Below are 13,730 nucleotides of genomic sequence, written 5' to 3' on the forward strand. Positions count from 1 at the left end.
TTTTAAATGGGGAAGGTCAATTAAAATCACGTGAACAGTCCCTTTAATTACAAAATTGTTTTACAAGCCAAAAAAGTTTTTATACAAAAGTATAATCTGATATATTTTTTAGAGCAAATATTACTTATCTGATGGGATAAAATTGCCTATAAGAGGGGATCCGATGTATTTGTGATCCTGACTGAAGAAAGCTGATGGAGGTATTCCCTGGATTTTCCGGTTCTTACTCAACCACTTTACAAACCTGGAACAGATAATTTCAGTTTAAGTTTAAATCAACTATATTATTGGGAGCATAAAACGTTTATTCCTAAAAGTAGCTATTATATCAGTTTTTACCTATAATCGCGCTGTTTATCGGTTTCCGAGCTCAAATCGATTTTGTATGCAAGATCTTTCCAGTTCGCCATGATGAAGTAACCTCCCTCGGGAATAACCGGTTTAAAACCTACATCAGTGAGTACACGAGCGATGAAATCTCTTTTTGCGACCAGATCAGCGGAAATAGACCGGAAGTAGCAGTCGGGGGAGTCCAAGCGCGTCATTTCCAGCTCGAACGCGCGCGCAACTGCTTCCTGAATCGGTGTGGGGCAGGCGTACACGCAGTTCTGATGAACGACCTAGTGGGAAAATTGGTTAACGGATTAAATCATGACAAAGGAATTGAGTCTTTACTACAACTTAAATTTATAATCCTTATAACTTTGCAACCTGATGGTGCACACCTTAGATACTTCAAAATTAGTTTATTTGTTGATCCAACATAATATATAAGGTCTACAACATTGAGACTTGATGATATAGGAATCCGAAAATCAGAGTTTGTGGCAACAATTCAATTGCTTTCACTAAATTAAACTAAATAAGGTGACCAGTAGGAAGGATGGATTAAAGAGTAAGTGGACGAATTGATAATAAAATCCGATGATTGATCAAATGATCGAAAAAATTAAAATCAATGAAAATAAATGATCAAAACAGTTAATTGATTGAGTAATGGATAGATGGCTGAACCTGACAGTTCTTGATAAGATGTTCAGGCCCGTATGCCCAGCCAAGCTTCCAGCCGGTCACAGAGAAAGTCTTCCCAGCCGATCCGATCGTGATCGTTCGATCCCACATCCCAGGCAGGGTTGCCACCCTAATCATCTTGTGATTGTCGAACACCATGTGCTCGTAGACGTCGTCGCTGATCATTAGAACATCGTGCTCTTTACAGAGCCCACAGATCTCTTCAATCTCCTGGAGACTGAAAACCTTCCCCAGGGGGTTATTCGGGTTGTTGAAGATGATCGCCTACATTAAGCACAACATTTAATATTTAAATTTCAAAAAGAATTTACCCATTTCAAAAGAAAGAGCATTTTAAAAGTTTTCTATTTCTACCTTTCAATAAAAACTAAATGAAATGTTTCCTTAGTTTTAGAGTTGAAAACTTGCTTGAGTTCTTCAGAATCCAATTTCCAGTCTCCTGATGAAGTAATCCCATCAGTTTTAGTCTAAATATTGGATACAAAATATCAGTATTAGTCTAAATATTGGATACAAAATATCAGTATTAGTCTAAATATTGGATACAGAATATCCGTTTAGTCTTAATATTGGATACAGAATATCAGTATTAGTCTAAATATTGGATACAAAATATCAGTATTAGTCTAAATATTGGATACAGAATATCAGTTTAGTCTTAATATTGGATACAGAATATTATTATTAGTCTAAATATTGGATGCAGAATATCAGTGTTGTCTGAATATTGGATACATAATATCTGTTTTAGTCTGAATATTGGATACAGAATATCAATTTTAGTCTGAATATTAGATACAGAATATCAGTTTTAGTCCAAATATTCGATACAGCTGTTTTAGTCTAATTATTGGATAAAGAATATCAGTTTTAGTCTAAATATTGGAAACAGAATAACTTTTTAGTCTGAATATTGGACACAGAATATCAGTGTCAATATGAATAGTGGATACAGAATATCAGTTTTAGTATCAATACAGTCTGAATACAGAATATAACTTGCTCTTTCATAGTCAGTTAGATTGAGTTTAAAACCAGTTTATCCGTCTCATTCTTCCAACTATCTGGTTACTATATTATAGTTTGTTAGTTTAGAATTTAAAACCAGTTTATCCGTCCCATTCGTCCAACTAACTGGTTACTCTATTATAGTCAGTTAGAGTTTAAAACCAGTTTATCCGTCCCATTCTTCCAACTAACCGGTTTCAAGGAGATAAACCTAGGAACTCCTCCTGCCAGTTTAACCATGGGTTCGTAACAGTCAAAGTAGGGTTCAATGATGATAACTTCATCTCCAGGGTTCACATGACCAAGGATTGCTGAAAAAATATTAAAACTTAATAATGATTTTCCAGAGGTGTACGTATATTTTTCAGTTTGATGATTTTGAGGGGAAAATCAAAAATAGGACATTAAAAAGAAAGATTTTTCATTCTTTTCAATACTTATTTCCTTTTTTCCCCCATACATACGTAATATTAGGGGGGGGGAAATGATTTTCCGAGAAAATATATATATACTAGGCTTTTTCGCGCCCATCTTCTATTTCCACGTTTAATTGTGGCTTTTACTGTGAGCATCTTCTCTTTGTACAGTATAAAACAAAAACAAAAAAGTTTGCGAATTTCATAATATTTTTTCGCGCATTTTCAAAATTTTACAAAAATAAAAATTTTTTAACACAAATTTTTAAAATATTGATCATTCATAAACCTTACCTGGGCCCACGCGAGATAACACACAAAATTTGGGCCCGATCGGCTCAGCCGTTTTGACGTTAATTGGATAAAAAAACAGACAGACAAGCTAAATTTACATATACTAGCCTTAGAGGGCGCTTCGCGCCCATCTTCTAAATTAATTGTGAACATGTTTTCTTTGTGTACATCGTAAAACAAAACAAAAATAATTCGCGGATTTTCACAAATAATTTCGCGGATTTTCAAAATTTTTAAAAAATTTAATGACGATCGAATTTTGATGGAGACAAATATTTGAAATTTTGATGATTCATAAACCTTCCCTGGGGTCCCTAGATGTCCCACAAAAAATTTAGGCCCGATCGGTTCAGCCGTTTTGACGTTTATTGGATACAAACAAACAGACAGACAAGCCAAATTTATATATAGATATATATCCTCATCCTCATATGAAAACGTTTAAATGGAGGGAATGCGTCAAACTTAAAACTTGATCAATGATAATTAATTTTATCTGCCTACTAAGAGAAAATGGGTTTAACTTAATGCGTTTGGGGCATCATTTTTTTTATTGAAATTCGAAATGAACACTTACAATTAATACTTTTTGCAAAAAGATAATTGATTTTTACTTAAATAACTAACTAATATTCCCCCAAAGACACAAAGCTTTAAAAATATGTTGGGGTTTAAAAGATGCAGAAAAAGTGCGGATTTGCATAGGAATAAAAAGTGTTCGTGCAAAATGAGGAATTTGCGAGCGACGATTTTTTATTCCGCTAGAAACCCTCGGTCAGGCCCCAGGGTGGTACCTGTAAACAAAGCTTTATATGCACCATAAGTGACAAGAACCTCCTTGTTAGGATCTATAGTGTGGTACCTGTAAACAAAGCTTCATATGCTCCATCAGTGACTAGAACCTCCTTGTTAGGATCTATAGTGTGGTACCTGTAAACAAAGCTTCATATGCTCCATCAGTGACTAGAACCTCCTTGTTAGGATCTATAGTGTGTCCTATATCCAGGAGTTTAGTGTACAGAGCTGATACTGCATTCACCAGCCGGGGATGTCCCTACACAGTACACATGATTTACATAAATTCATTAAAGTGACTGTAAGCGTAATTCTAAGTGACTCTAGATCCAAGTATAGCAATGCTTGATTTACAACGGTACCCTTGAAACCTTTATTTGATAAAATGTGGAAGAAAACGTCGTTTTTCTGACTCCAAAAGTGATTATTTCTGCGAGTTTCTCTATGGTTTCCTAAGCAAGAAATGCGCAAGTCGCTTTTGTGGGAAAAACCACAAACAAAAATAAAAAGTTTTGGAGAATAAGGTTAATAACGCTTGCGGGATTTTATTAGAAAATAAATATCCCTTGGGGTATAATTTATTTCATCTTTGTTTTTAAATAGTTTCACGTTCAAATGTTCATGAATTTCAAATTTTTGAAAAATGTTAATAAGAGATGGTTTATTTTTCCACTTTGTGTTTCCTGGCAGAAATAAATATAAAAATTTAAAGCATTTTATTTGTCATTTAGTTTTTCTTGGCGACAAAAAATCTTTAGGCATTTAAATACATTTGAATGCCAAAACAATTACATGAAATATAAACCTTCATAAAAACTACTTACAAATCCTCGTGTATACTGATGCATAAAAACTGAAGGATCATTTATCACATCTCTAAATTTTCAGTTTTAAAACCTATCTTACTAAATCTTAGATTCACTTTTATGAAGTTGCGATTTCTCATTAAACTTAACGCGTTAGAGTTATCACATTAACAATTTAAATGCTAATTTCTACTTTTTCGTCATGTTTATTTTACTACATCACATGTTTACGTTATAAAAACGAAACTTTGTGTGACGCTAAAATTTTAACGCTTTTCGAGTTTTCTTATTTTTTTTAGAATTATTTGGAACTTTTCAATTCTAAACTTAACATCATAACTAAGCTGTACTTTTAAGTGGAAAAAATTGGTTAAATTATTTCTGAACAATTAAAAGTTTCCTGGTCTGAAGCTTTAACGCTGGTTAAAACTGGTTTAACTAGCTAATATTCAGTTTACAGCTAATAAATACAGGGTTGTCCACAAAGGAAGACACTTTAATGACGACCTTTAATTCTTAAGTTCTGGCTCAAATCAGAAGGTTAAATTTGATCTTCTCTGTCTCGATTATAATCTTTCAAAAGTGCACTGACAAATTTCCATTAAAAAAACACAACGTGACCATGAAAAACCAGCCATGCACGAAAAAAGAATAAATTCCCTACAGTCGTCTCTCATCCTTTGTGGATAACTCTGTACCATTATAATAATAATAACCATTATAATAATAATAATAATTAACCATCATTCCGTAGAAATCATGGCAAAGTCTTCTTCAAAAAACCGCCCAGGAACGGACGGAACTCTGCAAGGTTTAATAAACTGCCTGAGACTATCGATGACGTAGTTAGGAACAAGATCATCAGGCAGACCCTGGCCTAGGTTCAGGGGCTTGTACTCCAGGGCTAGCTGGATAAACTCAACCCTAAACAAAAAATATAGTTTCACATTTTTTCCATAGGAATAATAGAATGAGCCACGAAATATTTAATTAAGATTTTGAGCGTTTACGCTTTTATGAGTAAAGTAACCAACCCTGATGGTGCATATTGGTTTAAAAGATGACGTAAATCTTAGATATTTCAAATTTAATCTAGCAGAACTCATAGTTTGAAATGTCAAAGGTTTACTTCAAAAGGTTGGAAGAGTTAGAAAGGTTTGTGGCGAAAGGTTCCTCTTTTCCAAATCAATGTTCAAAATCTTTAAGTAAAAAATATAATATAATATTAAATTAAAGAAAAAAATGAAACAGTTGGTTATATCACTTAATAAATGGAATTATAGTTAAAAACTACCACAATAATTCATTGACTAGATAAGAAAAAATGCAATTCACAAAAAATAACATGTTATAAAATAGAGACTAAATTTTTAATAAGCAAAAAAAAAGCTATTTGGAGGGGGTGGGGGTGGGGGCTATTCACATCATCACATGAAATTGTTTTATTAGCAAATTTTACGAAACACTAGTTAAAAAAACATGCTTTTACAAAATGGGAGATGATTATTTTGTGGAACCATGAAAATGGTTCAGTTTGATAATAATTTATTATAGATAAATAATATTATGTTGGATATGCAGGGCAGTTTCACCCTATTTCACTCTTGGATCTATTCCGCATCAGTGCACGAGATTTCCAGACCTAAATCAATACAAGGGGTTGGTTCAGGGTTCCTCCCAGGTTTTTTGTGGCAGGTCAGGATAAAGGCAAAAGTGGCAGAATTTACACACAGCCCGCGAAAACTTTGAAGGTCCCAAATATAAGATTTTCATTGCTATTTTTCATGAAACTTTGGGGTTTTTATATTTTATTGTTTAAGATTTCTTTTTGAAGTCAAGTATGTGCACATTGAAAATTGGGAATACATGTGTGACGCTTAATTTAACCAATTACAATGAAAAAGTGACAGAATGTACACACAGCCCGCGAAAACTTCGAAGAAGTTTTCTGCGGCGGGGGGTCGCAAGGCCTTGCAGAGAAAATTTTGGGATTATGGTAGTAGAATAGATCCGTTTTTGGTGCTGTAAAAATGTCAATAACCAGGTCCCTCCTAAAAGATTTCATGCTTTAAGTTTATGTTTGTGGCAGATTTATGAATTAAGATTATGTTTGCGGCAGACTTAAAGCTTATTCATAATTTTTGTGACAGATTTCTGCATAGAGATGATGTTTGTGGCCGATTTAAAGCTCATTCATAATTTGTGTGGCAGATTTCATGCATTAAGTTTATGTTTGTGGCAGATTTAAAGCTCATTCATAATTTTTGTTGAAGATTTCATCTTTAAGATTATGTTTGTGACAGATTTAAGCTCATTCATGATTTGTGTGGCAGATTTCATGCATTAAGATTATGTTTGTGGCAGATTTAAAGCTCATTCATAATTTGTGTGACAGATTTCATGCATTAAGGTTATGTTTGTGGCAGATTAAAGATCATTCATAATTTTTGTGGCAGATTTTTTGCATAACGTTTATGTTTGTGGCAGATTTAAGGCTCATTCATAATTTTTGTGGCAGATTTCATGCATAAAGATTATGTTTGTAGCAGATTTAAAGCTCATTCATAATTTTTGTGGCAGATCTTTTGCATTACGTTTATGTTTGTGGCAGATTTAAAGCTCATTCATAATTTTTGTGGCAAATTTTATGCATTAAGTTTATGTTTGTGGCAGATTTTATGCGTTAATTGGTTGCTTTTCCCCAAAATTGGCAGATAAGTTCTCTAAATTGGCAATTTTTTTCCCTAAATTGGCAGATTTTTGCCCAAATATTTCAAATCTGAAACTGGCAGGTCAGTTGGGTCAGGTAAACTGACCCAAATTTGCTCTGGGAGGAACCCTGGGTTAGTTCATCTGAACTACCGTTCACAGGTTCATCCGGACTAAATATTTTTTAAATTAGGCTGAAATTGGTTATTTCTGATTAGTTTCAAGTAAGTTGTGAATTTTTAAATGAAAGAAATAATCACCAAGTATCAAGATCATTTGAGCTCGGAATTGCTCGAAGTTTTAACCAATAAGACACCGGTAATACTTTATCGATTAGAACTGTTCAAATTGTTCAAAATTTTAAGAAAGAAAGACGAGTTAAAGTGATTCACGTCCATTTGAACTAGGTCGCCACAGTTTCAAATCTCAAATCACCGATTCAAAGTTAAAGATTCAAGAGTATTTGAATCGTTGATTCAGAATTTGAACCGGCGGTGGGTAGTTCATCGACCTCTCCAACTCATAAAACTCGGTCCGTGGTTTCCTATAAAATATCGTTATCCCAACCTGTAATTCAAACTTTAAGAAAAGGACAAACATTTCATAAGAAATCATTTTAAGGGATGGCGTACAAGCATCTTGCAAATTTAGATTTGCCAATTCCACAACTTACATGTTCTGAGTATTCACTATACGGTTACCCACAAAAAATGCGAGGTCAGAAACGGCTCTACAGATTTATTCAGATATTGGCCTTACATTCTAGGTTTCCAGCAGCTTTAAGCCTTTTTTGCCATTTCATTTAATATGCGATTATTAAATCAAAGGAAGAAACTCAAAAAAATCAGTTCGTTATATGAAATAAGTTAGAGGTCGTCATTGAAGTCTTATCTTTTTCGGGGAGCCCTGTATTCATCATTTTTTACCTTTACTTTGTGATCATCCGAGGCAGTAACGATAATCTGCTGGTTGGATGGACAAAAGGCTGTAGAATTCACACACGCGCTATGTTCTAGCTCCGAGACCAGGCAACCATAGTATCTAGACCAGTAGATAGATACACAGATAGATACATAGATAGATACATAGATAGATACATAGATAGATACATAGATATACATAGATTGATACATAGATAGATACATATCTTGATTGAATTTTCACATGATTTTACTATTTATTGCCTACATAATATTTTCATAAAGTAGATACATAGGTAGTTACATAGATACATAGGAAGTTACATAGATACATAGTAAGTTACATAGATACATAGTAAGTTACATAGATACATAGATAGTTACATAGATACATAGTAAGTTACATAGACACATAGAAAGATATGTAGATAAGACAGATGCGTGCATAAGAGATAGATAGGAATAACAGAGACACAGAGAATGGTAGACAGAAAAACTGAGATAGGAGAGAGATAGGGTTTAATTTTAATTGGTTTAATTGGTGTGATTATGTTTATATATCACGGGTGTGATAATTTAAAACATCTCTTTTCCGACTTCATTGGCCGTTCAGGAATTCAGCCAGTTATCGAGCTTGTTTTTGAAACTGTTCAAAAACTGTTTCCAGCACTTTTGATTTCATATGTAATATCATTCCATATATTGATAACTCTTGCACTACAAAAGTTTCTTCGTATTTCGGTGTGCACAACAGGTAACTTCAGTTTCAAAGGATCACTGGACATTCTGGTTTGTCTTTCATTTTCACCAGGTACCAGGGAAAGACATGCAGACAGAGATGTGGAATGACTGCCAGAGGTATACAGAAATTAGTGTAAGAATGTGTATTGTGTTGCATATAAAAGCTTATGAAATATTAGGAAATACCGCAACTTTTTATTCAAATATTTGTTATAAAAATCACAACCTTGCCAACAAATTTTCATCTTCAACCCCCCAAGCTGCTCTTGGTTTTGACATAAAATAGACCATACGCACTGAAAAAAAATCCAGGGGGGATAGCAAATTTCGCAATAACTAAATTATTCCCCCCCCCCCTGGAAAATATCATAAGCCGCCCCTGAAAATAGCTATAATAGAATATAAATAGGAAAAATAGACAGACATGTAGAAAGAAAGACAGACAACGAGACAGCTGACTGATACATAGAAGCTCGTCTTCACTTCCGCTTCCCACAAAATCTTTACTCACGTCGATGTAAATATAGAAAGCTCCCATTGAGTCTGTAAATCCTCTAAAATATTTAAACATCATCAAATATATAATAAAGAAAAAATGAGCATTAATTTTATAATTTTCTTTATGAAAATAATATTAGTATGAATAGATAAAGTAAGATTAGAGGGATTTTGCTTAGACTGAAAATTTATAATTCCCAGCTGACGTTTCTAAAAAGTTTTTACTTAATGTCACATTAAATGAGTGGGTTAAAAATAGCGCAATCGTTCTCCAATTTCGCTTGTAAAAAAATTGCGCAAATTGCGGTTATCCTTGTCCATAAGAATTTGCGCGCAATGTTCATTCCCTGTTTATCAGCTGAAGTTATTTGCATGTCTAACTTTCTATCATTGTGGAATTATCGGCTTTTTGGAAAACTTATCGGATCAAATTTTATCAACGCAAGTTAAGGTTAATAGTGAAAATGTTTTGCGATCAATTAGCGCGTGACGATTTTTGAATTCCACTGGAAACCCAAGATTAATTTCGACAGCCCATTTAAATATATCCAGAAAAAATATAAAAATTTACATTTAAGCAGTTTTTTATGAGTTAACTCTTTGAAAGAAAGAAAATGATTATGGCAAGTTTACTAACTTGTGTCCTGAGTAAACTGTATTCATGAGAGTAAGGTTTTCTAAATCTACAACCCGGAGCTCTATCTCCGACGCAATGGCCGGACTCTCCAGTAGGTTCGGTTCACAGTTCTCCGGCCACCGTCTCACGTTCACATACAGGTACCTGGAGTAATAAGAACCGCCTCAACGGGATTTTCGTAATTTTCAATGACACCCCATTAAAAGAGAGGAGGTCCAATTCACAAAAGTACCCTTTAACCTTTATTTGATCGAAGATTTCGTAGATCTCACAATTTATCATTTTTAAATGAAATCTCAATTAAAAATAGTCTACGCTTTGAGAAGTTATGGATATCTGGTTCCGTCGTGATCAGACACTCCTTTTAATGGTACCGTTGTGAATTCGAATTGCTACTTTTTACAAGGAGGGTCATTTGAATTTACGCCTACATTCCGTTTAAAGGGAGTGTTCCAGAAAATAAAAAAAAGGTGTTGTGAGATGGAAAAAGTTTATTGTACAGATGTACCGATTGGTTTTATATTTATTCCTATCGAGTGTTTGTTTTAAAAAATTTTAATTTCAACACAGATCTAAAAACAGATACGTTTGTTACACTATTAACCACAGGTCCGGTATAATTATAAAAATAGTTTTGTCGTAGGTATAAATAATAGATTAAGTTTATCTATGGGATACGATTGAAATCCAAGAAAATATTTTAAGAAATCCGCAAAATTATGGTAAAAGCTGGAAGGTGGGATACAAGGGCGTAAGCAGAAATTTATCCGGGGGGAGGGGGGCTTGCCCCTGAATAGGCCCATGGGCCCTGATGAGATAAGATAATAATGTTATTGATATTTACAAACCTAGAGTCTGGAGAGAGGGCAAGACCCACAATATGACCTTCCATATTTATAACCCTGTCTGGACAACTTAACAAAAATAAAACTGTATTGTTTCACACTTGTTTCTTCTGTTTTCTTTTGTTACTATCGCGTAAGAAATTGAACTATCTTTTCATTTTTATTGCTATCTTTGAGATTATAGATTATTTTGTTTTCTTGGTCATTGTGGTCATCCTAGTCACATTGTCACAATGACACGATGTCTTATTGTCTCATTGTCTCATTGTCTCATTGTCTCATTGTCTCATTGTCTCATTGTCTCATTGTCACATTGTCTCATTGTCTCATTGTCTCATTGTCACATTGTCACATTGTCTCATTGTCTCATTGTCACATTGTCACATTGTCTCATTGTCACATTGTCTCATTGTCACATTGTCTCATTGGCACATTGTCACATTGTCTTATTGTCTCATTGTCATATTGCCATATTGTTATTACCTGATAAAAGGAACATTAGAAAGATCTTCTGGTTTAACTAAACAAAATCCCAGAAGATGAGGAGCTAAACTCTCAGCATTTGATAAAAATACTAAAAAATAATTTTTGATAACATGTTGTCTGTATATAAATGTTATGACGGCTGAACCAATTTGCACGTTTAATATGAAAACTGACATGGCTCCAAGTGTAGTTTATAATTTAAATTTATAAAATTCGACAACAAAAAAAAAATTTTTAGACTTTTTTGTTGTTATTCTTAAAAAATGTATCAAAAAATAACTCTCGCTGGTAAAACAACAATATACAACTTTGAATTATTAACAGAAAGAGAGGCATGAAGTGGTTTAGAATTAAAATAACTTAAAAATAACAGTTAACAATTATTATTCAAATAAATAGATCTCACCCAAGCATATTCTATTCTCTGTGAGTATCTGTAAACAGGGTGCATCAACTTGTAATTCTTCAATAAACTCTACTCTGCAACAACAATACTGTAGGGATACTCTGCAACAATACTGTAGGGATACTCTGCAACAACAATACTGTAGGGATACTCTGCAACAATACTGTAGGGATACTCTGCAACAACAATACTGTAGGGATACTCTGCAACAACAATACTGTAGGGATACTCTGCAACAATACTGTAGGGATACTCTGCAACAACAATACTGTAGGGATACTCTGCAACAACAATACTAAAGGGATATCATTTTTTTAATTACCCACCCCTGGTTTTCGAAGATTGTGAGGGAACAAGGTAAAACATTTAGTTGGTAGGTTTAACCCTCTTATTGACATCTTAATTGATCATTTTTAAACTAAAAACCTTTTTAATTAAAAGTTTGTGGTCCAAGCAAACATTTTTTAATAAAATTAAAAACTATATTTCCAAATAAATATTAAACGGAGAATTTCAAAAAACATAATTAGAAGGGGCTAGAAAATTATATGCAACAAATATTGGGCTAAAATTTTAAAAAACACCATCATGGAAATTTAAAACACATTCTTAATGATTTGTTCCACAATAAACAACCAACCAACCAACCAACCAACCAACCAACATGTTAAAAAATATTTATAAAAAATATACAAACCTATTATTAAGCGCTGTGAAGGCATTATCATCTTTAAACATGGATCTATTCGTTACATGGAGACATCGGAGATAATTAATATTCTCGTCTTGCATCCTAAACATGGATACATTGTTATCTAGAGACATCGGAGATAATTAATATTCTTGTCTTACATCCTAAACATGGATATTGTTATCTAGAGATATCGGAGATAATTAATATTCTCGTCTTGTATCCTAAACATGGATATTGGATATTGTTATCTAGAGATATCGGAGATAAATATTCTCGTCTTGCATCCTAAACATGGATATTGTTATCTAGAGATATCGGAGATAATTAATATTCTCGTCTTGTATCCTAAACATGGATATTGGATATTGTTATCTAGAGATATCGGAGATAATCAATATTCACGTCTTGAATCTTAAACATGGATATTGTAATCTAGAGACATCGGCGATAATTAATATTCTCGTCTTACATCCTAAACATGGATATTGTTATCTAGAGATATAGGAGATAATTAATATTCTCGTCTTACATCCTAAACATGGATATTGTTATCTAGAGATATCGGAGATAATTAATATTCTCGTCTTGCATCCTAAGCATTGATTAAGTAACTGATCACTCCCTCAATCTCTAATTTTCTAATCCTGAAATCACAAACTATGACTTTATCTTTGTCGAAGTAAAATGACCATCATGTTATGCAAAATCATTAACTTTTTAAAAAGCTTTAATACCATAAAAAAATATTTAACGGAAAATTTTTGTCAGTAACTCAAAACATTAAAAAACCATAAACATACCTAAGAACAACATGTTTTATCACATTAGAAGCGTACGGGGAGGATATATCAGGGTTCAGACTCAAGGACGGGTTTGCTTCACATATATACAAGGCTGAGCTAGCTCCGTCTACATCCGGAGACTCTATCAACCGACCGGAGAAGAAATGGAACTCTGAAACCCAGTCCCCCATCACATCGTATGGGTTGTTGGAGACACGGCATAATATACTAAACGTTAAACCATATTTTTCTCAATTTAATTTTGAAAAAATAAATAAAAAATCAGTTAATTGAATTATTATTAATTTTTTCATTCAAAATAAAAATCCCAGAAAGCAATTTTGAAAAAAATGGTTTTGGTAAATAGGGTCTTTCCTGTAATTTGATTTATTTTTCTCATTGTCGGTTGTTTTCATGAAAACAGCGATCTCTCCGTTGATATCGGAGACAACTCCAGCTACGAGGAGGAGGGTATCGGAACAGTTGAACCTGGAGGCCCAGGTGTACTTCCACTCATATCTCCGCATACTCTCCTATATATAAACAATAAAATAAAACAGTAATAAAAACATTGAGCGAAAGAAAAACTGTTAAAAAAATGTCCGCAACATTCATAAACTATGGGAACAAATTATATTGAAAGAGGCGGCGGGGGGGGGGG

The 13,730-nt window shown here is 33.5% G+C and overlaps 2 protein-coding genes across 2 annotated transcripts in view; both read right to left on the reverse strand.

Annotated features, from left to right (window-relative positions):
• Positions 1-120: 120 nt before the first annotated feature.
• Positions 121-5,279, reverse strand: LOC111702308 (kynurenine--oxoglutarate transaminase 3). The gene is made up of 9 exons (XM_023473952.1): positions 5,177-5,279; positions 4,370-4,421; positions 3,735-3,804; positions 3,613-3,666; positions 2,233-2,351; positions 1,416-1,499; positions 1,015-1,296; positions 340-620; positions 121-244 (listed from the first exon to the last, which is right to left on the reverse strand). Exons 2-9 carry the CDS (start codon positions 4,391-4,393, stop codon positions 121-123), a joined length of 1,038 nt encoding a protein of 345 aa, XP_023329720.1. The 5' UTR covers positions 4,394-4,421; positions 5,177-5,279.
• A 499-nt stretch (positions 5,280-5,778) lies between these two features.
• LOC111702304 (F-box/WD repeat-containing protein 5) overlaps positions 5,779-13,730 on the reverse strand; it is an 11,517-nt gene continuing 3,565 nt past the window's right edge. The window contains exons 5-14 of the mRNA XM_023473949.1: positions 13,445-13,602; positions 13,088-13,297; positions 12,291-12,386; positions 11,594-11,667; positions 11,185-11,275; positions 10,705-10,770; positions 9,857-10,000; positions 9,187-9,275; positions 7,987-8,114; positions 5,779-5,993 (exon numbers count right to left, since the gene is read on the reverse strand). Coding sequence (XP_023329717.1) covers positions 5,940-5,993; positions 7,987-8,114; positions 9,187-9,275; positions 9,857-10,000; positions 10,705-10,770; positions 11,185-11,275; positions 11,594-11,667; positions 12,291-12,386; positions 13,088-13,297; positions 13,445-13,602 — 1,110 coding nt within the window. The 3' untranslated portion in view covers positions 5,779-5,939. The remainder of the gene's footprint in view (positions 5,994-7,986; positions 8,115-9,186; positions 9,276-9,856; positions 10,001-10,704; positions 10,771-11,184; positions 11,276-11,593; positions 11,668-12,290; positions 12,387-13,087; positions 13,298-13,444; positions 13,603-13,730) is intronic.

This window comes from Eurytemora carolleeae, unplaced genomic scaffold (assembly GCF_000591075.1).
Source record: "Eurytemora carolleeae unplaced genomic scaffold, Eaff_2.0 scaffold245, whole genome shotgun sequence".
NCBI lineage: Eukaryota > Metazoa > Arthropoda > Copepoda > Calanoida > Temoridae > Eurytemora > Eurytemora carolleeae.

What these genes read in the sequence shown, in the direction of transcription:
- LOC111702308 (XM_023473952.1), bottom strand. Translation starts at nt 4,393, where the DNA reads ATGCATCAGTATACACGAGGATTT. An exon ending in ATCAGTATACACGAGGATTT is followed by an intron (nt 3,805 to 4,369) that starts GTAAGTAGTTTT and finishes TGTACTGTGTAG; the next exon opens with GGACATCCCCGGCTGGTGAA. An exon ending in GGATATAGGACACACTATAG is followed by an intron (nt 3,667 to 3,734) that starts ATCCTAACAAGG and finishes ACCACACTATAG; the next exon opens with ATCCTAACAAGGAGGTTCTA.